At 40.4% G+C, this 23,935-nt stretch overlaps 4 protein-coding genes across 7 annotated transcripts; 1 reads left to right on the forward strand and 3 right to left on the reverse strand.

Annotated features, from left to right (window-relative positions):
* Nucleotides 1–138: 138 nt before the first annotated feature.
* On the reverse strand, nt 139–4,080 carry ptpmt1 (protein tyrosine phosphatase mitochondrial 1). The gene is made up of 4 exons (XM_030105388.1): nt 3,744–4,080; nt 3,283–3,363; nt 2,626–2,817; nt 139–812 (listed from the first exon to the last, which is right to left on the reverse strand). The coding sequence occupies exons 1-4, from the start codon at nt 3,888–3,890 to the stop codon at nt 684–686; spliced, it is 549 nt and encodes a 182-aa protein (XP_029961248.1). The 5' UTR covers nt 3,891–4,080; the 3' UTR covers nt 139–683.
* Nucleotides 4,081–4,940: 860 nt separating this feature from the next.
* prc1b (protein regulator of cytokinesis 1b) lies at nt 4,941–12,832 on the reverse strand. Of its 4 annotated transcripts, XM_030104803.1 has the most exons (15): nt 12,717–12,832; nt 12,386–12,518; nt 11,052–11,174; nt 10,701–10,934; nt 10,119–10,289; nt 9,879–10,028; nt 9,606–9,753; nt 9,389–9,525; nt 9,105–9,200; nt 8,529–8,675; nt 8,335–8,445; nt 8,134–8,247; nt 7,752–7,931; nt 7,578–7,612; nt 4,941–5,602 (listed from the first exon to the last, which is right to left on the reverse strand). In XM_030104803.1, the coding sequence occupies exons 1-15, from the start codon at nt 12,725–12,727 to the stop codon at nt 5,554–5,556; spliced, it is 1,839 nt and encodes a 612-aa protein (XP_029960663.1). In that variant the 5' UTR covers nt 12,728–12,832; the 3' UTR covers nt 4,941–5,553. The 4 variants fall into 4 exon arrangements, with proteins under 4 accessions (XP_029960663.1, XP_029960812.1, XP_029960891.1 ...); XM_030104952.1 differs by lacking the exon at nt 7,578–7,612 and having other exon boundaries at nt 7,851–7,931; XM_030105031.1 differs by lacking the exon at nt 7,578–7,612 and having other exon boundaries at nt 7,829–7,931.
* A 713-nt stretch (nt 12,833–13,545) lies between these two features.
* Nucleotides 13,546–21,506, reverse strand: vps33b (VPS33B late endosome and lysosome associated). Its single transcript, XM_030097011.1, has 24 exons — nt 21,422–21,506; nt 21,065–21,161; nt 20,363–20,443; nt 20,214–20,275; nt 20,073–20,122; nt 19,445–19,512; nt 19,315–19,360; nt 19,129–19,223; nt 18,405–18,509; nt 17,922–18,012; nt 17,770–17,847; nt 17,445–17,518; nt 17,272–17,358; nt 16,719–16,809; nt 16,570–16,644; nt 16,034–16,098; nt 15,885–15,939; nt 15,745–15,791; nt 15,251–15,383; nt 15,072–15,145; nt 14,825–14,926; nt 14,639–14,714; nt 14,413–14,532; nt 13,546–13,759 (listed from the first exon to the last, which is right to left on the reverse strand). Exons 2-24 carry the CDS (start codon nt 21,158–21,160, stop codon nt 13,680–13,682), a joined length of 1,851 nt encoding a protein of 616 aa, XP_029952871.1. The 5' UTR covers nt 21,161; nt 21,422–21,506; the 3' UTR covers nt 13,546–13,679.
* A 21-nt stretch (nt 21,507–21,527) lies between these two features.
* hddc3 (HD domain containing 3) lies at nt 21,528–23,909 on the forward strand. Its single transcript, XM_030097024.1, has 4 exons — nt 21,528–21,683; nt 22,259–22,314; nt 22,412–22,652; nt 22,955–23,909. Exons 1-4 carry the CDS (start codon nt 21,572–21,574, stop codon nt 23,083–23,085), a joined length of 540 nt encoding a protein of 179 aa, XP_029952884.1. The 5' UTR covers nt 21,528–21,571; the 3' UTR covers nt 23,086–23,909.
* The last annotated feature ends 26 nt before the right edge of the window (nt 23,910–23,935 follow it).

Raw genomic sequence — 23,935 nt, forward strand, 5'->3', positions numbered from 1 at the left:
TAAAATGAAAATTAAGAGTGTTCACTGATTGGTTGACTGGTCCTATTAAGCTTAAGCATTTACTTCCACAACCTCTCTCCCCTTGGCATTTTGTCAATGAACTTCTGAATGGAAAAAAGTCAATCAGTGCATTCAATATTCATGTCAGAAATATTTATTTTACACAATTTTCAAGTTTCAAGGCACTTTACAAACATCATATCCTGGAGTGATGATTAAAAGAGTAAGTTTTCTTTTGTTTATAATTTTTGTAGAATGTCCCCACTGCTGCCAGATGCCACGAACACCAGATGAGAGTGACATTACTGCAGATAAATACGATGTTGAATTAATTACAGAACACATTTTGGCCAAAACAGATGACAGACTCAGCAAAACATATACAGAAACAGAATCACTGATAAGAGTTCTTTCAACATTTAACAGTATTTTTAAAATTCCATATTTTCATGTTTCCATCTCATTTTATTTAATTGTTGCTTATATGATTCATTGCGACTGTCTTGTGCTAACAAGGGTCTCAATAATAACCATTTAAAAATGCCCTTTCATAAAAGTGATGAGTAAAAACAGAGTAAACAACAGGTAACAGCACTGGCTTCAATCACGGCTCTAAGTCCATCCTTCCAGCATCAGTGGGAGTATCATGAGCTCCGATCTGCAGCTCGGCTCTCTCAGTTCTCTCAGCTCGATTGTTGGCACACCTGCTCGTGGTATTTTCTCAGCATCTCCAGCTGAGCGGCGCGCACCAGGATGTGTGGTCGAACAGTAGCCAGCTTCTGACAGGCTTCCTCTGGAGTGCAGCAGTGTAACTGTCAGCAGAAGTCAAAACATGGGCAAACCAAGTGAAGTGAGAGTCGTGATGAGGCAGGAAGTCAAAGACAGAAAGTCCATTCCTCAGACAAAGTAAAATGGACTATTTTTTCTTTTGAACTTTATGTAGTACAACTAGATAAAAATGAAACAGCAGTTCAGCCTTCCCGACATCAAAAGCCTGGAATCATTTAATAGAAATAGATTACTCTGTAACTGTTGTTGCTTCCTGTGTAGAAAAAAGTCATTTTGTGCTCGATTTACCTGTGAAATTGAAACGTCAACTACACCAATCTGTAATTCTCCAATGAAATCTCCTAGTTGAATATCCAACAGGGGTGTAAATCTAATTTTACTTCAGGGGCCAGACACAGCACAATTTAATTCCAAGTGGGCCAGACCAATACGGAGTTACATCACAATATCCAGTATGAACTATAACTCTAAATCTCTGCCTTTCAGTACAATAATTTATACATTATAAACAACTTAATGTTTATTGCACTATCCTTTAACAACACATGGCAAACCTGAAATTTGAATAAAAGAGCTAAAATTTCCACAGTCTTATGCCTCAGTTCACCAAGTGCTCTAAAACTTAGAAATCAGATTGAATTTATGTCTTCAAATGCACACAACATTTGGCCACATCTAGCTGGAATTAAAAAAAAAAAAGTACAGAAGGCTGTATCATATTATGACCAGAATAACTTGTCATATTGTAGAAATTATCTTTCATGTAGACACATCAGGACATCCCGTAATCCCGATCACCAGAAGGGATTCACCACACAATACAAACTGAAGTGCGCCCCTGGTGGTTAAATAAAAATAATGCAGTTAATGTCATAATTTCTCACAGCTGACAAATTTCATCTTGCAGGTTGGATTGGACTCTCTTGTAAGCCAGATCTGACCCGCAGCCCATATGTTTGACACCCCTGGTGCAGAGGTTTCAATCATATGGACAGCAACTTTTTTGCAGAAGAGATATCTGTTAAAAAGTAAGTTTTTATTGTTGTTTTGAATCAATAAATGAAACATTAAATTCACGATGTTTAATACTGAGGCTGCCAGTGTTAATCACGATTAAGTGAATGAGGATTAGGGTTAGCATTTGGCTCAAAGAGAACAAAAATGAGAGAAAACTTAGAACTCAGTTCTGAATCTCGTGTCTAATGTGTGCAGTTTTTTCCTGTTATTGTCACTGGAATATTGTTTTTTCACCCCTGTGCAGCACAGGTGAATTTAGATTCTTCATTTGAAGCTTGAAAATGTTACAAACATCCTACTGTGGCTCTCTGTGTTCTGGAATGTTCTGCTGGTCTGAAGCCAGGTACAGATTTGGCACCAGCATTTCATTTCACACACTTGTTATTTCAAGTGAGGATTGTTTTGCTAATGTAGGTCTTGTATATTTCTGAAGTAGCATAAGAAAGTGACCTGATTCATCCAATCTCTCAAAGTAAGCAGTATGTTCTTCTTTCCTCTAAATACTTGGAAATATTTCCCGCATGCTTTCATGACCACACTTTTGTAGCATTTTGTTCAAGCTGTATTTTTGCACCATTTATTCGGTAAGTAGGCCAGTGGGTCAACATGACACTTTCCTTTGTCACCGATTTGAAAACTCATTGAAGTAGATATTGTATTGAGTTGGCCTACATGTTACTTTTTAGAAAGAAAACTGAAAAGGTTATAAAAGAAATTCTTTCTGTTCATTTTATTCCCAATTAAGACATCCTGGTAAGAGATGAAAACTACCTTGAAACGCAAACCAACTCAAACTATTCTTTGCTGTCTAGTACTGACCCGTATGAGGTAAGCTGCAGCGAGTGTGGCACTGCGAGACCGCCCGGCTTTGCAGTGCACGTACACGCTGGTCCCCTGCTCTCTGTGCTGCAAGGCGAACTCCACGCCTCTGTGCAGGTTCTCCAGGGTGGGGACGCCCGTCAGGTCCACGGTGCTCAACCTCAGCTGCTCAGCACCAGCAGCCTTCCACTCCTGCAGCCAACGTCACATATCAAACAGTCACTGATCAGGAGCGACAGCGAGGATCCTCCTCTGTTGTTTCTAGAAGCTAGGGATCAGCATTTGCTGTTAAACGGTCACATTTCAGGAGGGGAAAACAACTTCTGGATTAACTTTGCCATTCTTGTCCTGAAAGGAACTCAAAATTCTGTATTTGAGCAGAGATTTGCACTAATGAATTTACATTGATTCCAAAAAATTTCACACAATTTCCACCACTGTTTTTGAAAAATGTTTTAAAAAGAATGATTGTAGCACGTAATGCCCAGAAAAATTACAAGTCATCTTGTTTTTGATATTGATTTTAGTGGCACAGAGCAAAGGAATCAAAGGTCGAGTAGTTGGAAAGATTACAAAATCAAATTTAAAAACAACAAAAGTTTTCGCTACCTAATATTTCAATGAGGAAAAGATTTAGAGAACAGGTGCTAAACTCACCTCGGCTGAGTTGCAGAAATATTTGGTCTCATATGTTTCATTCATGGTGATGACTCCTCGAACGTTTTCTTCCTCCACAAGCTGCAACACAAGACAGAACCAGTCGATTTCCAGAGCTGAGGACCACCGAGCTGCTAAATCCTCACCGGTATCAGACAAACAGTCACAAACATCCTGTGTGGTTTGGTGTGTCAGCTCAGTGTCAATCAGGACTTCTGCTTGTAATGCAGGTGAATTTCATATATTCCAAACACAATACACATAAAATTAAATATTGAAATAATTTCTGGTTTTATTATTTAACTTATAAGTCATGAAAAAAACAACTGATTCATACCATTAAGTAAGAACCAATGCAGACTGCACTCTCAGAAACATGAAGTTAAAACTCTCTTGGAATTTGAAGTCTGTTTGTTTTAAACATAGACCAGAAGCAGTGATTTGCGCCGCCGTTGTCCCACCTGTTTGGTCATGGACCTGAAGGGCAGCGCTCCGAGGATCACCGTCTCGTCCACCCGGTCGAACCACCGCCTGGAGGAGACCTTCTCCATGGCCACATTGTAGGCTAGAGTCGGGTAGAAGAGCAGCCTGGCTAGCGCTCCGGACATGGCTGCGCTGTGCGGACTCGGCAAAGCGTTAAAAAAATAACAACAAAACTCAGTCTGAGCCCGTCAGCTTTCCACTTCTTCACTGCGCTGGTTCTGTGGAGCCAATGTGACCCGCACGCTGACCCAAGCCCGACCAGACAGCCGCAGCAGGGACTCTCCTCCCGGCTGTGCTCCACGTCTCCGCTCCGGCGGTCAGTTCCGCCCACAACAGGACTTCCGCCTGCGACGTTCCAAAATAAAACCACGTCTACGCCTCTCATAACGGGACGTCCGGCTGAAACGTTTCATTGATTCATATCCTATTTTAAATTCAGAAATAAATAAAAAACTTTCACGAAAATGACTATAAAAAAGTCAATGAACCAGATATATAAAAAATCCATCCCTCCTTCGAGACTCACCAAATCAACCTTTTTTGGGCCTTTGTTTTGGAGGAAATCAATGCATGCACATGGGACATTATGCAAAAGCCCAGTCTGCATTGGTACCCATGATCTCCTGTCTAAGAGCGGGAAGCTCTAACCATATCTATATAAACTTTCAAGCATCTTTTTATTCACATTTTAAAGTCAAACATTTAAAAGTTTTATCCAATTCATTCATATCATTTGAAAGATTTCTACCAGACAAACATTAGGATATCAACAAATATTTTACTAAGTCAGTTACCTTGGAAAAAGATCTGTAATGGCATTAAATAGTATTTTCTCCTTAATGTTATTTCAAATTAAAACACAAAATATTAGGTGATGGAAAAAGGATCTCCCATACAGCAATGTGAAGTCAAACATCAGTACATATGCACTGGAGGACTAAAGATAACACAACATACCCTAAAATTAATTGGATTCATATTTATGCTACTTATCACTCTTACGATTTTCAAACGTGGTTCTCCTGCACCACAAACCTCCACAGCAATTGTGAAAACACTCTGTACTTCTACAAAATATAAGGAACTCAGCAGTAGGTTGGGGGAAAGATCCCCTTCTCTTTAGTAAAACTGCTACGTAAGAAAAGAAGCACCGCCCTGTGTGGAAAAAACGTTTTTATTGTAGTTTGAAAAGATTTTGTGTTTCCTATGACATTGAAAGAATGTCAGTCCAATGCATATATGAACTATAAGGCAGCACCAATATGTGACATTTCTACTAACATCTGTTTGGACGAACAGCATAGAACTAAAAAAACATTTCAATATGAAAACTCACGTCTCCATAATACAAAAACATGTGCTGCAATATAGATAAGAATATATTCAAAAGTGCACTACGTTAGTTGCATTTGGTTTGTTACCCCAGATTGCATAATTTAAGAAAGATCAAGCTTTCTACAAACAAGATGAAGACCAGTTACACAATGTTTATGGCATCTGAGTAATTGGCAGTTTAGAGTCAAAAGTAGTGTTGCTTTAATATACGACACAAACACATTGTTCTCTCTTTTACAGCAACATTCTCACGGAGGGTAACACGTTAAAGCGCAACAACAGACTCCATGTCTCTCGCTGAAATAACACTTAATATATTATTGCCTTCATTTACATAAAATAGCAAATAGCAGTGGACAGTAGTGATACGTTCTGAAGGAGAGCGCGGCTTCATTGGTGGGATGACCATGTTTCTGAGATAAAGCACAGGTCAAAGGTTGGTGGTGGTGGAGTTCAGGATGTCGTGCTGGATCTTGGCGTTAGAGGCCTTTGACAGGTCTCGCTGTGGAGACAGAAGAGCAGACTTAAGACCGAGGCGCTGTGTTAATCTGAAGACGCGCTTCGAAAAAAAAAAAAAAAAAAATTCCTGATCAATTATAAAGAACACTGGAAACAAACGTAAAAACATGGTGGGAACAGTTTTAGAGCTGTTGAAACAACACGGTGGGAAAGCTTGTGTTGGCTGAACCTCTCCAAAGTTTGCAAGTTTGACTCCCACAATGTGGCACATTGCACATAAAGAAGGCCACATTTAAAAGAAAGTTGTTTTCATGCACTTGCAAACCTTCTGTGTTGTACACATATCAAAGTCACACACGGGGGAAACTTTGGTGGAAGAGATGAGTGAGCAAAAACAAATGACTGGAAGTTCAATTTAGACGAAACCGAACATCGCTGCCATCAATGGAATCAATTCAGGAAATCACAAATGCCATAGATCACAAACTACACACAATTTGGAATAATCTTTGACCGAAAAAAAACTTTCAACCCAATCATAACATATTAAACAACTAACTGGAAGGGCATGGGATCAGTAGGAGAGGTTTTCACTGGCTGAGGGGTTATTTAAAGGACAGCAGGCAGTTTGTGAAGCTGGGAAACTTAACTTCTTCATGCTTGGACATTGCTTGTGGCGTCCCCCAGGAGTCGGTACTAGGTCCCAAACTCTTCATCCTCACATTTCTCACTTTCTAAGATAAGTATTTTTTCGGTCACAAATGTACACAACATTTACTTTATACAGCAAAAGAAGATCTAAGAGGATATCTCACAACAGCGGCTACAGAGAGAGATCACACCAATCCACTATAGTCAAAAACGTTAAAAATTCACTGATCTGGTTCATTTTCATACACCACAAATCATGTACAAACTATTGCTCCGAGGAAACCTTCAGAAACGTTTTTTTAAGGGGGGGGGGGGGGGGGGACCCAAATACTAATGTGACACTGCGTCACTGTACAGATTGATGAGGGCCTGAAGCAGAGTCCAAGCATGAAGCAGTTCAAACAGCAGTGCACATGGTGGTCAGCAGGCACAGGGCAGAGGAAGGGTGAAACATGCAGTAGATGCTTTAAAATTCAGGTTATTTATCAGTTATTTTGGAAATTGCTTCTTTTTCTTGCTGCTTTGTGGTTCTTCAAGTTTGTGTGTTATTTAAAAATAAGTTACATTTCACTCAGTTACAAGTGAAACAACTGCTGTTAACAACCCGTATACTGAATCCAAGTGTAATTTTTAAAAAGTAATCAAACTTTCACTTACTTAAAAAAAAAAACCCATTAACTTGCCATTTATTCAGTTTATCTTTATAAAATAAGACCCGCTTTGAAAGCACATCTGTGAAATGATTGAAATGATTAAAGTGTAAGGAATTAAATACTTTATATGTTTTGTAAATAAATGCAGGAATAAAGCAGGAATTTTCTATATTAAAACAAAAACGTACTAGCATTGACAATGCAGATCGAAGAGTTTGACTTTTTTTTTTTTAACTGTTGGACTCAGACACGAGTTGTGAGTTTTAAAACTATCACATACGCTACATGGTGTAAACTGTACTTACCTGGAAGTGAAACAGAGAAATAAATAATGATGAAGGTACACTTAAAAACAATTTATTCAATTACGGGAGTGTTTGTAATTCTATAGTTAGATCCATATAAGGTATTTAAATCATTTTATTATCCATTTGCTGAGATATTGTGTCAGTATTTTTCGGGGAGGCATGATACTAAAATGCTCTCAGTTGTGAAGTACAGCATGGTCATGGTAAAAGACAATGTGTTGTAGGGTTTCAAAAATGTAGCTCAGTGTAAAAACATCAGAGCTTCCTACTGAAAGTGGATTTTTCTTGGCGACCCTTATGAAATAGTTATGAGTTTTCTTGCAGGTTTTTGATTAGAGGCATGCAGTCACTTCTTCATTAGTCAGAGGAATTAGTCAGAGTTAGGAGTTCAGGATTGAAAACACACCTTGACTGAATAGATTCAGTGCTGACCAAGTCCCTCTAAAACATAAATTTGCAACATTAGCATCTGCACAGAGTTCCAGAAAATGCCTCAATGTGTTACAGCGCAAAAAAAAAAAAAAAAAAAAAAAAAAAAAAAAACGGAAATAAGAGATTAGAGACAAAAGGGGTAAATTACCACAAACTCTGAATATGTGCTGGCAACAGAGGCCATGCTGAAGTTACGCTGTGGACTAGCGGGGGTCAGCAACGCACCACTCAGAGGCGAACCCTTCACCTGGGCTGCGTTCTCCTTGTTGCAGTCCCGCCATCGTGGGTGGGGCGGTTTGCTGCCACCCGGCGTGCGCACTGCTGGAACCTGGGTGGATGTAGAGAAGAAGGGAATGACGTCAGACTGCAGCACACGGTGACCTTGAGCCGGATAAAGCAGCTGGGAAGATGGACGAATACAGCCAGGTAGGCGTATGTTCAACGTCTGCATTCGCAGACCTGGAATCTATATAACGAAGCTTAATCAATTTTAATGTGGATGGTGAAGTTTGCAGTCATTACACACCGACCTTATTTGCTGAGAGCGGAGCGCGGGGCATGGGCGAACGACACAAAGTCCCACCGTACACGGAGCGCATTGTGCTGTTTGAGTTGCCACTGGAAATGCTGGAAGTCGCATTAAACTAAGAGAAAAGGAGGAAGATTAGCGCCATGCAGACGGCTTCAGAGCGAGAATTCACAACAGCATAGCACAAATGGGAGTTGAGCACCTTTCGTGACTTGTTTGGCGTGTTGGTGCCCAGGAACCTGCGCTTGGTCGGCGTTCGTACAGTCGTTCCATACAGCATGTCCTCCTCAGTCTGCTTGCTCTTCTTAAGGTGCTGTTTGGGGTGTGTGAAGAGAGAGTGTGAGCACGCGTCTCTGCAAACATGGAAAAAGTTAGAATACCAGTTGACATGTTCACCCTTTCTTGTTTCTCCCTCTCTTTCTCCTGCCGGTGCAGCTCCCACTGCTCCTCCACATACTGCAGGAACTTCATGTTGTTCACCAGGAATTCTCGACCCTGCTCGTTTTCCCACGCGTCGATTTCGGCTTTTAATTTGCTCTCAAGCTTAATTCAAAAAAGGAAAAAGAAGACTTTCATATTAGAGGTTTAATTAACTGAATACATTTTGAATTCGATTGAATTTCCTGTTACTGACCGAGAAAAGTCAGTGTTGTCAGTAACTTTATCAGGTAACTTCAGTGAAGTGTTACAGAGAAGTACATCAAAAAATGTCAATATTTCGTGAAATGTTTCTATTGTGATATGTCAATATTGTTTGCCATATTTTCAAGCAAACTCCTTATGTTATAATAAAGCACATTCAAACACATTATGACAAAGACCAATTTTTTGTTTTTAAATGTGATTATGGTAAAATGTGGGTGCAAGCAAAAAGACGCTTCTGTAAATAAATGTTAAGCTATGATGAATTTCCAGCCTCTCATGTGTCAGAAAGATCCGGTTCAAAGCATCGGGTCGCCTTCGCGTTCTCACCTTCGGAAGACTCCTTTGCAGCTCAGATCTCTGTTTCTCCTCCTTGAGAAGATTCCCCCCTCTGTTAGTGAACCTCGCTGGATCTGTTGCTTTTTTCTATGAAGGAGAATAATGATAAAGAATAAAAAAATAAGAAAAACTGCAGCCTTTTCATTTAAACAACCATGGGATATTTTGGGATATTATACTTTGTTACATGAGTTAAGAAAAAAATGATGGATCGATGGGGACTTTGAGGAAATTACAAGTTTTATTATCGTGGATTTCTTGCTACAATTACTCACCTCCAGCTCCTGAAAGAGTCTCCAGCTCTCTTCCCATCTGTGAACACCTTCAAAAAGTACTTTGTGATCTTCAAAATGCTGATTCAAGCGCAGGATCTCAGCGTCATGCAGACTTAACAGTTCTTCTGTGAAGTCCTCTGAAACAGTCAAAGTCTCAGTCAGATGATTCTGTGTCGGACAGACGAGACGGCTTTAGTGTGAAAATCAACAAACCAACCACTAAAATACGGTGCAAACGCGTGCCGCTGGTCAATGCTGAAGAAGCACTTTTCCCACATCACAGTAATTTCGGAGCGGATGGCGTCTGTAACGTTGCAAATGTTTTGTAGTTTGAGTTCCTCCAGACGGTGAACTTCTGATTGTAACTGAAGAAAGAAAAAAAAAGTGTGACCTGAAGTGCAAAATGGCCACCAGCAGTAATGAAGTCACCGCTGACCATGATGAACTGATAAATTAGCGGCACACAGACGGGACGCTGTATTCTTCTCACCGCTTGCAAGTTCCTCTTCTTGGATGAGACCATGTGTTCGTCGAAGGCCTGTCGCTCCTCCTCCGGGACCTGCAGGCGATCCCACAGCTGCTGGATCTTCTCTCTGTGAGTCTCACACGCCGCCTCATTCTCAGCTTTGCGCTCCTCCAGCTGCAGGACACTTCGGTTAGTGAATCAGCAGCTTGGCTGCTGATTAAACCTCCAACTTTAATGAACTCAATGTGAATGGGTTTGCCTTGCCTGACAGAGCAGCAGTTTGAGTGCCGTGATGTTGTCCCTGGAAAGGCAAAAGTTGTCCTCATCCTCGCAGACGACATCCTTCTCAAACGTAGTGTCAGGGGTGTGGTCCAGCTCCTCCATGTGCAGGATGATCTGCTGCTTGAGATCCTTGAACTCAGCGTGTCGCCTCTCCTGTGAACAACAAGGCATCGTTGCAGGTAGATGATGGGACTCGTATCCAACAGTGACGCAGAGACAGAAAATCTTGCAAAGGTTTTATCTAAGAACCACTAAAACAAGCAGAGCAAACGATAAGTAGTCAGTAAGATAATAATGCATGATGAATTCTTTGAAAGTTCACATATCTCCATGGTTTTCCAATGTTCCAATTTTTCAGCATCAAATGATGCTCATGATGATGAATGATGAAGATCATGTATCCTTCTTCCACTTCACAATCACGTTCATACATCACATAAAATCCCAATAAAATACATTTACATTTGTGGTTGTAATGTGACAAAATGTGTTAAAACTTAGTGGCTATAAATACTTTTGCAAGCCAATGTAGAATAATGAAGTTAAGAGAAATGGTATGCTAACCTTCTCTGCGTTCTGGTTGGAGATGTGCTGTTGGAAGTCTTTCAGCTGTTCCAGTGACGGGACGCTGTCAGGAACGATGCCATATGGCAGAGAGCACAGGATGTCGCACAGCTCGCGGTCCTGCTCCAGCAGATCCTTCAGCTGCTGCATCCGATGGGCCCTCTCCGTCGTCAGAAAGTCTACCTGTGTGCGGATGTTCTTCTCCTTCTGTAACATACTAATCCCTGCCTCCTCCTAAAAACACACAAGATAATTAAAAAACAAACATACCAAATATTTGATTTTCCTTCTTTTCTCTTGCTAAATTCTGAGACAGAATCATTAAATGAGGATGTAAAATGATGCCGTCACCTCAAACACGGGGACCTGAAGTTCCACGCATAGTTTTTCCATTTTTTCACAGCAGGACTGAATACTGCTGATGAGCTTCTTTTTTAATGTCTCCTCTTCTTGGATCATCATTTCTAATAAGTTCTGTTGGTGTGACAAAGATCAGTAAATTAAACCGATTATGAATGGCGTGTAATATCGAAATTTTGGTGACTATCAAGTAAAGTAATCCAGAAATGTATTTGCATTCCATGATAGACTGGTCTGTACTTTGAAGAAGCTGCACTGAGAACCACGATGTAGCTCTAGAAGAATCTGTGTTGGTTTATTAGTAACGCAGAGCAGCTGTGCACGAAAACATATTCAAAAAGCTACTGAGAAATACAAAGATATTTAAAGTGCCATAGTGGGATACTTTAAATATATCGATTACAAAAAAAAAAGTTGTGCAGTCAGTATTTACAGAATATCGTAATAATCAGTGAAGATCAGCTGAAATGTGGAGTGTAAAGCAAACAATCAAACAAAAACCACTCAAAAGCCAAAATACCACAACAAGCTACACCAGTTATGCTAAGTAGTGACCAGATTGACCACTGTGGTCAGAGCAAGTCTTGCTTTAACATGAGGGCTTTACTTTCCAGTGGCCTAGTTCCACTGACAACTACGATTGTTTTCCAAACACCCCCCACACATCTTAAACATAAAGAATGTCGATCACACCAAAATAACTAAAAATATTAAACCAAACAGACAAAGAAAAGTAAAAACTGTCAAAACAAGCTCCAAGTTAATGCAGATCTACATAAATAACCAAATGTGATCTACAAATCTAATATGAAAAGCTGAAGAGACAAGGATTTTGAACTATGTAAGACCTGAATCAATCTGATATTCTACTGACAATAAAACTGACCAATATTTCAGCAAGCACTAATGCAAAACAAACAACAACAACCAAAAACAACCTTGCAAACCTGTAGCTGTACCTCAACATGGAATAGCAGAATATTCTAGAAGTGTCATCACAAATGACTATGTTGTAAGTGACCCTATATAAATAAAGCTGCACTGAATTAAATTGAAGCCTGGGTATCATAATTCCCTGACAAAAAGCACTCAGATGATATGATAGAAGAGAAAATAAACTAATGTGTAGTCCTGAGAACCTTCAGTTAATTAACTCTGATGTTAGACTGAAGGCTTTACATCCTTGCTTGGTCCACCTGCCTCTTAGTTAGAACAAAAGGAGCATTGTTGTAGGAATCCACTCACACTGAATTTATGACAGTGTTACACCGTTCCAAGTTTACACAGATACATATTTTATTCATGTATAGTGGGACAACTCTGACCTTAATGTGGCTTTTGACAACATTGGTTCTCTGGAGTCGCTGGTCCTCTGGTATGCCGATCTCCTCCCAAATGTCCTTCAGGTGGCACAAGGCTTTATTCAAGCAGGACACGGCCTCTGCTGCGAGCACCTCACTGCGGGCAAGATTACGCTTTATGTTCAAAGTCATTACGGCAATAACTGATCGATTACCAAACTGAGCCCTAACCCCTAACCCTGAACCAACCTTCCTGAGCTAACCGTTTCTGTGCTAACACTTAGCAGCCTCTGATCTGATGGCATTTCAAACATGAGGAAAGCTGCCCTCCCCATGAAAAAGCGTTTGACATTACCTTCTCCTCATCGTTAAAATCCAGGTTCGGTTGTGATCGCCAGCGAACAGTTCGATAAAACTAAATCTTATGGGGGGAAAAACGAGGCAGACCCTTCTCCTCCCTGTCAGTCTTGGGCCGTTTGCAAACAGTTCAAAATACGCGTACCGCAGCGTTCTGCTTCCTGATTGGCTCCTTCTGCAGCCGCGCGTGTTTAATAGTACCGGAGTGACCCGTATGTTGCTTGTTCAATGGAGCGTCTCGAGACACCGCCCACTGCTACAAGGCTGGTGGATAAACCGAGCATACCAGCTCAGTGGAAGATTTAGTGACGTAAACCTTCAACAATGTCGCTGTTGATTATTTATTGAGTCGTTTCCAAACCGGGTCCGGCACATTATGTGCTATTAATAGCAATAAAACATTAGAACCTTATGTCATATTCTTAGTTTTTATTATTTTAGACATGTCCGGAAAAACAAAACGTAGAAAGGAAAAAGATTTTTGAAAAGTGTTTGCTTGAAACGTGCATCTGTGCATGAACACACAAATATGGAGAAAGACAGACAGACAGACAGATAGACAGACAGATAGATAGATAGATAGAAAACAAAATATTGGACAGTGTACCTGTTAAGTGGAACGTAAAAAAAAAAAATTCTGTCATGGCTTTACAGATTTCAGTCTTTCCATGCTCCTCTCTTTGCACTGATAGTGTTAGTTTTGTTGGTCTGTCTAATGTGCTGAGCCTGCACTTCAGCAGGTAAAGCTATCTCAAGATTAAAAGTAGTACAAGTGAGGTAGTTCTGTCTGAAAATGACCAAAAAAAAGGGAGAAACTTGTAGAAAAAGACATTTATTCACTTTATACATGTTTACAGTTCTTTTGCTCTCATAAACAGGCCAGAAGCAAATATTTCTCCATCGTTGGAGTGAATGCAGCAGGAATGTATCAGGTTTCCTTCAGACGGTGTGCTGACGGGGTTCATAAAGTGTTACCCAGCAAAGATTCCATAAGTCTGGAGCTGTTTGTAATGGCAGTTGTTACCACAATGAACTTACAACCTGCAACAAGAAAACAGATAAAATAATTCAATATTTTTGCTCTTAATTTAAGCACAATTATTTTCAGTGGCGATGATTGTACATATCTTATAGAAAGATGAGCAAAATTATTTATTTGGCCTGTAATTCTGAAAAGTCATTGCATTGTTTCCATGCAGTGAGAGTAAATCTTGAGTGAAACGTCTGTAAAAACATCATTTTCTTATGAAGGTTATATGTTTAGTAATTTTGAAGAGCAGCAACAAAAACAGTTTATTAGTTATTGGAATAGTTGTTTAGACATCAAGATAAGACTTTAAAGGTCTAAAAGTGTGAAAGTGTAAAATGTCTTCTTTTGTCTGGACCAACAGTACAAATCCAAAAAGTATGTAGTTTATATTCATGGAAGACTAAAGCAATCAGTTCATATTCTCATGTTGGAGGTCAGAATGAGTAAGTCCTTTGGAAATTCCCCAACCCTATCGTGAAATATCTGATGTGACTTATGTAGGAATAATTGAAAGGTTGTTACTGCTATTGAGGAACTGAAAAATCACTTTAAATGATTTCCATTTAAGATAACTGCAGCAAAACAGCAGAACACAGATCATCTAACATCGGACCTCAGTAATATTCAGTCAACAAAACTGAAACTAAATCTAATGGACTTTTACCTTTCTCTTTGCCGAGGAAACGAAGCGCTGAAATCTCAGAGAAGGTGCATCCTCCAAGGAACATAACCAAAATGATGCGCTGAGCGTCGTTCTTTGTCTTCGAATCAGCACCACTGTTGCCTGAAAACAAATGGGAAAAAACTGAGTGGAGAGTCATTCAAAAACAACACACAAGGGGAACACTGAGAGCAGCACTTCCTGATTAAATCAAAGCTGTTGATCGAACCTGTAACAGCAAATTCGTGTCCATTTAGCAGCCGAGCGACTTCTTCAAGCCCGGTCCAGCCATTTCGCTCCAACACCTAAGTAAAACATAGAAAATATGATAGGAGTTTTTTTTGTAAGCAGAATGTGTCTTTGAATCTGAGTTTGATAAAGTGAAATAAATAAACGCCAACAGTGGATGGACGACCTGCTCAATCAGCTTGCAGCTCAGCGGGATGTAGGCGCCACTGAAGATGTAGGCCATGTCTCGTGGGACACGCAGGTCATACTCTTCATCTGACTTGGGCACCTGTAGACACGCAGAAGTGCAGTCAACCGTTTGTCTCAACGATGAGATTTGTCTGTGATTAAACCCAAATGTAACCACGGAGAGATATTTCCAAAATGAAAAAGGGTCTTTTGAAGGGTTTTTATTTTTGGCGATGACCATTTACCAGGTTTAGCTTTCGGCTCAAGGCTCTGAAGTTGCTTTTCTTTGCCAGTGAAGAAAAGGCATCAGTCAGCTTCCCTGGAAACAAAGAAATCCTCAATGGATCCAGGGAAACCAAAAAAGAAAACTTAAAAACACACAAATATGATTTTGCTTTTCTCCCTGACTTGATTGTTATTTTACCTGCTGTTTTGTCGTTGACCAGTTTGCCGACTTTGCTCTCCATAGCTGTGAGCGTCTCGCCCGGCTGCTGCTCCACCAGCAGCCCCAGCTGTTTCAGGTTGTGAAACGTGAGCAGGTGTTCCACCCCATAGCTCTGGTCAGCCATAGAAATGTTACAAGCATTAGCTGGAAGGCTGTCCATTTCGATAGAAACATGTTAAAATGTGTCAGGCTCTTAACAAGGACCAAATTCTAGTCAAAATGGTGTATTTTTTGCATTTTTCCCCCAAACTGAAAAGAGTTTCCTAAAATTTTCTAAAAATAAAAATGTAACTTCCTAAGAGCACATCGATGTGTTGCCATTTACCGTATATTCTGTACATCTAGTGATAAAATTAAAATAATGCCCCTTAAAAATAACTGGCAATGGTATCACTGTGAATTCTTGGGAATACTCATTGTGAAACACACACAGCTGTTGTACAATTGAATACAAAGCGATTTTCTCTGCTCACCTGAAGATACTGAGCTTTTAATGACCGGTAGTCTTTTGGCAGTAGTCCTGTGAGAAAATCAAGTCACACAGTTGTTCAAAAAGCACAACAATAATTGAATCAAAACAAATTGCATTCAAAACAGCAGATTAGGACCGCACCGTTTTCTGTGATGGACAGAAGACAAAGCAGTCTCAGGCCTTCTATCATGGAGACCTAAAAAGAAAGAAAGAAAAAAAAACAGATACTTAAATTGAGGATGCTTTTATTTGTGGACTTCTGCAAAGTGGAGCCGTTGAGCTGAACCCACCTGTCTGTTGATGTGCTCCTCTATGTAAGAAATACATTCACGGATGTCAAATCCTTCAAGTAAAGCTGGAAAACACAAAAAAGCAAGATCTGCACTATAAATAATGTCTTCAGATCTAAATGTAGCACATCAGTTTTACTGGCAGCATCTAAGATCATATCAGATTTTGGTAGGAATATAAGGTTAAAAAAAAAGAGGGCTTTATTTATTTGTGCAAAAATGGCTCTAAGTCGATTATCAATATGTATCAAATGGGCGTGTACAGACATTAAGTGGAGCTTTTTCATACACCCCAACAAACAATTTATAAAATTTCCCAGTCAGTTTCACATTTTTTAGTACATTTGGAAAACATAACTGACTTTTGTAAGCTATATGACTGTGTTTTACTACAACTTTCTACCTCCTTTAATATACTTACAATGTGGCACATGCATGAACTGCACTTAAAATGCAGTTATCTTTAACCATAACAATAAAGGCTGTTCCGATTCTGACCTATAATGTGAAAGTTGGACAGATTGCAGATTTCTTACAGTGTTCTGTCTTCAACAGCTCCTGAAAGTCTTGCTTCGTTTTCTTCTTCATTATAGATTCACTGGCACCGATGTCTGGAGGTGAAAACATCCCGTTGAGCCATCTAACTCTGGAGATCTGACTTACAGTTTAGGTGAGTAAAACTCACGGAGGCTGAGGAGCCGGTGTTCCTGCTTTAACCCTTTCAGCTCGTCCGACACAAACGCCTTCATCTGCTTTATGTCCATCCCCCGGCGCTTCTGCAGAAACAAGGGAATGGAGAGACTAAAAAAGTTTTCAAGTTTCAAGATGGATCATCTCTATCTGAACATAGTGGGACAACTTACTGTGCAAAAAACATCTCATTCGCAAAATTTTACTGGTGTCACATAACAGAACATATGCAGCCACACATGTGTATGTCTGTTTACACACAACTTGTATGCAATTATACTTAATTTATTTACAGTATTTCTAAAAATATGTGAATAAACATAAAGCAAGAGCACAAATATACCCCAATACACACATCTATCAAAGCCAGTATTTAAAGAATAGAATTGTAGAACTATATCTGCAAGTACAAGACTGAAGCATAAAATGTTTTTCAGTTGTGAGGGTGGAAACAAGAGAGAGAGAGACAGAGATAAAAGAGACTTGGTTTACAGCAACACTAATGACTATTAAACTGTGGTTCTGGACGGTATCAAACATAAACTCACATCATACGCAGTCTGAAGATTCCTGGCTTTCTGACTGAGAAAGCCGAAGACGTTGGAGAAATGCTCGTTCCTGATTTCATTGAAGACCTACGAAACACAGCGACAGTTCATCAAGATGTCTGTTTTCCCTAAAACCGAGATCTCTGCTGGCTGGGCTCTGAAGGCGGTGCCACCTTGTCCTGTGAGTTCAGCATGACTTTCACACTTTTGTCTGACGAGGTGACGTCGGGGCTGAACTCCACACATCCTGCAGGAGAAACGCTGTGATAATTCATAGCCTCAAAAGTGTCATTTTTTTTTTTTTTTTTTTTTTTTTGCTTGAAAACTCTCCTTGATTTAATCTATTTGATTGATTTTCGATCTACTTTTTGATTGTTTTCAGATTGATAAATTAAATTTGGGACATCCTTTACATAACTTCTTAATCTGAAACACTTTGAGGTCGAGGCAGCAGGGAACAGAGAAAGTCTCAGACGGCAGACTTCAGGTGACACTCACCACATTTGATTCGAAATATATCATCCACGAGTCCTTCGTAGACAACTTGCGAGCACAGAGGAGTGACAAAGTCAACATCTGCAAAGACAGCAACAACATCAGTACAAGAAACAAGAACAGCACGGTGTATAATCCACTGAAGAGCTTCTCACCTCTGTCGATAAGAAAAACATTTCCTATCTCAGCTTGTCGAGGTTTTTGTTCACTGTCTTCCAACAGTTCCCTCCAGGACTCGTACGCCATCTGTTCTCAGTCAGAATGAGTTTGTGTCAACATCACTGACAGGGACAGAAGCTCTTTAAGCGTAACATTCCTTTTGTCCATCAAAATCAGCCTAAAACAAACTTCATAAGACCAGTCTGCTGCTATCTGTATGACTGTAGGTTATCTCATCTGTTTAACTGCTGCTTTTTCTCACCATCATTAGTGCAAAAAGCTGTTTTTTTTTTCAAGAGACTCAAACCCAGATTACAGAATATCCTCTCACAACAAACTGCTGAAACACTAGGTGAACTGAATGAGTGAAGCTGTCAGTGGACTGACCGACACAAAGCTGCCAGCTCAGCTAATGTGTCACAGCAGCACTATGACGACACAGGTTTCACTGGCCATTCACAACTAAGAACAACACTTGCCTTAGAACAGCGTCCGATGCCATAGACTTTTGTAAATGGGCCGTAAAGGGTGTGAAGGAGGTGCAGAGCGCTCCCAGCTGTGCTCACCCAGCGCTGGTCTCCTGCCTGGATAATCATAACATCCATCCATTAGTGTATCAGTTTGTTATTCTGCAACCAAATGATGCATCTCTGGTTCATCATCACCATGGAAAAATGATAAAAGATGTTTCAAAAATTACTGAAATATCCATTAGGAGAGGTGGGAAAAGTGCTCACATTCTATACTTAAGTAAAGGTCCAGATACTTGGATAAAAGACGGGAAAGTTGAGATTGCACTTCTTCGCTTCAGTGAAAATGAAAAAAAGTACAAGTGATGAAATCTGCTCAGTACAAAAGTGGTGTACAGACATGGTTGCACATGGTTCCAAGACTTCACGCACACATGGTTGGGACTGAGCATTCCTCATTTCAACACCTTCAGCAGCGTCAGTAAAAACTGTAACCAGGAGCTGCTTTGATTTAATGTTACTTTCACTGAATCGGCCTCATAATGGCCGCCAGGCAGTTTGAAAAATTAAAGAAAGAGCGAATACAGATGTAGGGAGTAAAAGTACAAAATAATGTTCAGCCATCTCATGAATCTATTTATGAAACTAACTGAGTACCAATCTTCTGTTACCTGCTACCTAACTGATTAGTCAGTTACTTTAACTTTTAGAGTATCTTCAAGCTCATATTTACCAGAAAGTTGTCTCGAAAGAATTCTGGCAGCTCCATACTGACGATATCCTCGTCAAGTGGAAGGAGGTAGAAAGCCCATTCGTCTGTGGTCACATCTGTGAGAAATCAAATCCGTCTTTTCACGTTCACTTTTACCTTCACTGATCAATGGTGCTTAAAAAAAAGTCTGAAAGTAGAGAAAGTCACCTCCAAAGATCCCCTGCTCCTCCAACACAGCCTCACATGCGTAGAACTGAAAAACATTGAAAGAGAAAGTCAGTGGGTAAATACTGAGAATGGAAAAGAGTGTAAATACAAACAGCAGAGCAGGAAATACCTTCTGAGGGGTAAAAATGATCTTGTATCTTCTAAGTTTCCCTACAGCCTTGTCTGCATTCACAACATCTGGAACAAGCATGAAAGACTCATAATAACTTTGAGTGTTATGAACAACACTGAAAGAAACAAGACAGGCATGTCGGACTCAAGGAATTACAAAATATCGACAAAAGCACATGAACATAACTGGTAATGCAGCCAAATTTCAACGGTCACAGAGAAATAATCATGAAAATGTAGTGAGGTTTAAAGGATTTCTGTCTACATGAGGTGCAGAAAAGTCTGTTTGGGATTTTATGTTTAGCAGGTGAATTTATTGTGAAGGTTTCTTTAGTGGAACCTATCAGCTGGTCCGGAGGGCATCGGGCAGATCAACCTGTTACACCAGTTCTTCAAACATTCCACTGTGTCAGAGGGAAATTTTAAACAATACTCAGATTCACTTTTATTCAAACAACCAAAACTATCAGGTTATCTGGAGCATTTTACTGCAACACAGGGTCAAAACAAAGCTAACAGTACATGGCACATGGATGTGAAAAATTTCATAAACATATAAACAACTGGATGGACGGATGATTACTCTAAAGATGAACTAAGTTAAAGATGCAACAGAGTCCACTTACCACATATCCACTTCACTGTCTGTATTCTTGGCCGTATCAGAAAGCAAAGCCTATAAAAAGAAAAACGACACATCGTCAAACAAAAACATAAGAAGAGCTCATGTGTAAGATGATGCATTAATATCAGTGTGCAGAACTCACTGATCTGAAGTGCTGACGATGGCTTTGTGTTCCACTTTGTAAAGTTTGTCAACATCATGTTGCTGCAAAACAGAACATGAAAGGCTTTTCTATATATCTGCATTGCACTTTTCAGACAGGAAGAGTCGGGATCAGGTCAGACGGTTTACCTTTAGAGTTGACACATTAGCAATACGATCGAGTGGGCTCATCAGGTCTGCCTCGATGAAGAGGTCTTTCTTCCCGGGTAGCTGTGTAACGAGAGAGGAAGGAGGATGAGTGAAGACCGGAGAACAGCAAAAAAAAAAAAAAAAACTCTGAAATTGGTATCTGACTAATGTGGGAGCACTGTATCCCAGTGTCAACCTTTAATATGCTTATGGTCACTTTTAGTTTGTTGACATGATGTGGTCCTTGGACAACACACTGCATTCATTAAACTGATGGGTGTGAGGGTTTACATAAATGTAAAAGCATCTAGGGAAGCAGAATCCAGCGTTTGCAAGCTTGAATCCCACAGCAGACAGGTCACCACTGTGGCTCCTTGAGCAAGACCCTAGGCTCCTTTGCAGCACCTTAATGTGGCTCTCTACTGCATCCAAGAAACAGGATGGGTGTGAAAAAAGGAATTTCCTCATAAGGATGAAAAAAGTACAAGGAGTTAGTTAACTTGGTGGTACAGAGTATACTTCATTGACCAAATGGGGATAAAACCCAGTGTTTCCTGTAAAAACAACAGATCAGGTCTATAATCACGCTATAAACACCAAACGCTGACATTTATGTATGAGTCACATGGCAGTCGTGTGAGTGTGGGGTGTGTCACCCAGCAGGCCCACTCTGATCAGAGGCATCACTGACACTTTCCCCACCTGCTCCAGCAGGTAGATGAGCTGATCTCTCACAAGCCTCTTCAGCAGGGAGAAGTCAGGGAGCTCCGGGGAGTCTTTCCGGGCGCTGTAAGCCATGCTGGAGAAGAACCAACACAATAGATCAGCCGGTTATTCACAACAGATACAAAACACCACGTTTACTGAGCTACAGACAACAGAAACACAACGGAGAGACTAAATTCTGTGCTTGGTAATCAGCGACCTAGGCTAGCTTTGAAGCTAAAGCACATGACACATCAGATCAGTCACCAAAATGAACGTCAACACCGCACAGTGATGTGAGATTATACATCAAATATGTATTCAACATTTAACAGAAATTGTAGAAAAGCATACTTAATAAATGAGAATGAAATCGGCTCGTTTGTGTGGTCATCTGCTTCCTTCCGTAGCTACATAATCGGATCCAAATTTGCCATAACTGTTTCCGCCCGGACGACGTGGCAGACGGACCTCTGTGCACCAGGAAGAAAACTGTTTTCAAACATGACATCTGAGGCTATCGTTCTGTTAGAAACAGTCAATTTCGCCGCGGAAAAACACCGAAACCAGCGGCGAAAAGACCCAGAAGGAACACCGTATATCAACCATCCGATCGGTAGAGAACGAGTCGTTTCACCGTATAATGATACATTCAAACGTTTGACATAAATCTGATAAATCGCAACTGATGTTTTTTTTTTTCTGTTAGCATCATGTGAGACAGAAAGCTAGACTTTTTTGAAAAAAATTAAATCATTGTTGGACATATAAAAAGGGGTTTCACTCGTATTTCCATACTAGAACTTATGTTATTCTGAATTTGAAGGAAACGAATGTTACATGTGCTTGTTATTGTTGAGCACTTTGTAACTTTGTTTTGAAAAGTGCTATACAAATAAAGTTACCTGCAATATATTGTACAGCCTTATACACAATTATCACAAAATTATGATATCGATACTCAAAAAAATAATTGTATGTGATCATTAAGGAGCAGATAGTGGCCACATAGTGACCCCCCCCCCCCACACACACACACACACACACACACACACACATACACAAACACACTGACAAAAAAATTTATAAAAGCTCTCCTAGTGATGTTAATGATTTGTTTAGAAGGTTAACATACTCGGGTCTTTTGATGACATCTCTCTCTCTCTCTCTCTCTCTCTCGTTCTTATTAAGGAGTAGCAAGAATCCTCAGTCATGAGGGAGGAATCACTGACATTGAGGTTTTGCAAGTATGTCACCAGTTTTCATATACATTACTGTCATGTGCATGTGTTCTGGTGTCACTCAACCTGTTTGTTGTCTCTGTGTGCCTCTTTTCCTCTGCAGGCTGCTTTGCTCCATGACACAGTGGAGGACACGGACACCACTCATGCAGAGCTTGAAGCCAAATTTGGGCCAGTCGTTGCCCGCATAGTTCAGGAAGTAACAGACGACAAGAGTCTGCCAAAGCAAGAGAGGAAGCGCCTGCAGGTGGAACATGCGCCTCACTGCAGCCACCAAGCCAAGCTGGTCAAACTGGCTGATAAGCTTTACAACCTGAGAGACCTGAACCGCAGCACACCTGCTGGTCAGTACCATCACTGCCCTTCTAGCATAGCTGAGTCAATTGGGTGATGGTCTCCACACGTTATTCAAAAGAATATTTCATTGTATTGACTTGTTGACCATACTTTGTGGCAGTTGCCTTCTCCTACAGAAATGTTACAGCTTTCTTTATAATTTAGACATAGAATATTGCTCAAAATACATTTATGCATGTCCAAGTTAGCTACTAATTGTTACTTGATTTATCTTTGAGAACGTGACACTCCAGTTAAATGTGAAGCCACAATAGTTTTCAATGACCATCTGCTATGTGTGTTTTTTTAGGCTGGACAGCTGAGCGGGTGCAGGAGTATTTTGTCTGGGCCTCTCAGGTGGTCAAAGGCCTGAGAGGAACGAACTCAGTTCTGGAGGAGAAACTGGAGGAGCTGTTCAAACAGAGAGGACTCCAACTCTGATCACATGGACACAAAACACTGAGGAGAAGAGACTTAATACATGACAAGTACACAACTTTTTCATACACTACTCACAAAAAATTCACATTTTGACATGATGAGAGCAAGATAACACCTAACTATTGATCGACAGTACCTCGCCGTTGCACGACTTTCAACAGGATGTCCTCAGACGGAAGTAGCCACTGAGCTCAGTGAGATCAGCAAGTTGCAGCAGAGATAAACAGACAGCAAGAGAAATGGACGTCCTTGGGTCATCTACACTGATGTGGCCCATTATGAACAGTGCAGACCGTTAGAAACCAGTTACATCAGCGTGGTCTGCCAGCTAGAACACCAGCAAGGGTATGTTGAGCACGCCACCAGGCAGGCTTCATCATCCTTCATGCGCCATGGAGCATTTACACTACCAGTGGGCCTCAGTGCTGTTCCCTGATGAAAGTTGATTTATGTTGAGCCAAAATGCAACTGGTGATGTTACAGTGTGTGCAGATGTGTCTCTTCAGTTACAGAACTGCCTCACATTTTGTGAATGGTTCGATGACAAGAACATTCTGTCTGAATAACTTCATGAACCCAGCCATTGTGTATCTGCATAATCGACACAGGCCTAATTTCATCTTCATGGAAGACAATGCTCCAGCTCCTTGAGGTGGCCTCATTTGGGAACAGCTGTTGGAGACTGCAGTATCTCAGCTTGAATCATCATGATGTATCACCGGAGCATGAATGTTCTACATTTTTCATAAATTTCAAACAAATGCCAAATATCTATAACATTTTGTGACTAGTGTATGTCCATTTTTAAAATAAATCACATTTAAAATATCTAAACATTTGCCATTATTTA

This window comes from Salarias fasciatus, chromosome 1 (assembly GCF_902148845.1).
Source record: "Salarias fasciatus chromosome 1, fSalaFa1.1, whole genome shotgun sequence".
NCBI classification, from domain to species: Eukaryota; Metazoa; Chordata; class Actinopteri; order Blenniiformes; family Blenniidae; genus Salarias; species Salarias fasciatus.

Bases quoted from the DNA above. Each gene is read 5' to 3' on its own strand.
- ptpmt1 (XM_030105388.1), bottom strand. From the start codon at position 3,890: ATGTCCGGAGCGCTAGCCAGGCTGCTCTTCTACCCGACTCTAGCCTAC. The intron at 2,818-3,282 runs GTGAGTTTAGCA...CGTTGGCTGCAG, and splicing joins ATTTCTGCAACTCAGCCGAG to GAGTGGAAGGCTGCTGGTGC. The intron at 813-2,625 runs GTCAGTACTAGA...TTCTGCTGACAG, and splicing joins CTGCAGCTTACCTCATACGG to TTACACTGCTGCACTCCAGA.
- prc1b (XM_030104803.1), bottom strand. The intron at 8,446-8,528 runs GTGAACATGTCA...CACCCCAAACAG, and splicing joins AGAGGGAGAAACAAGAAAGG to CACCTTAAGAAGAGCAAGCA. The intron at 8,248-8,334 runs GTGCTCAACTCC...CTTTTCTCTTAG, and splicing joins CGCCAAACAAGTCACGAAAG to TTTAATGCGACTTCCAGCAT.
- vps33b (XM_030097011.1), bottom strand. From the start codon at position 21,160: ATGGCTTACAGCGCCCGGAAAGACTCCCCGGAGCTCCCTGACTTCTCC. The intron at 20,444-21,064 runs GTGGGGAAAGTG...CTCGTTACACAG, and splicing joins TCATCTACCTGCTGGAGCAG to CTACCCGGGAAGAAAGACCT. The intron at 17,519-17,769 runs GTGAGTGTCACC...TTTCTCCTGCAG, and splicing joins TATATTTCGAATCAAATGTG to GATGTGTGGAGTTCAGCCCC.
- hddc3 (XM_030097024.1), top strand. From the start codon at position 21,572: ATGACATCTGAGGCTATCGTTCTGTTAGAAACAGTCAATTTCGCCGCG. The intron at 21,684-22,258 runs GTAGAGAACGAG...GTTCTTATTAAG, and splicing joins GTATATCAACCATCCGATCG to GAGTAGCAAGAATCCTCAGT. The intron at 22,315-22,411 runs GTATGTCACCAG...TTTCCTCTGCAG, and splicing joins CTGACATTGAGGTTTTGCAA to GCTGCTTTGCTCCATGACAC.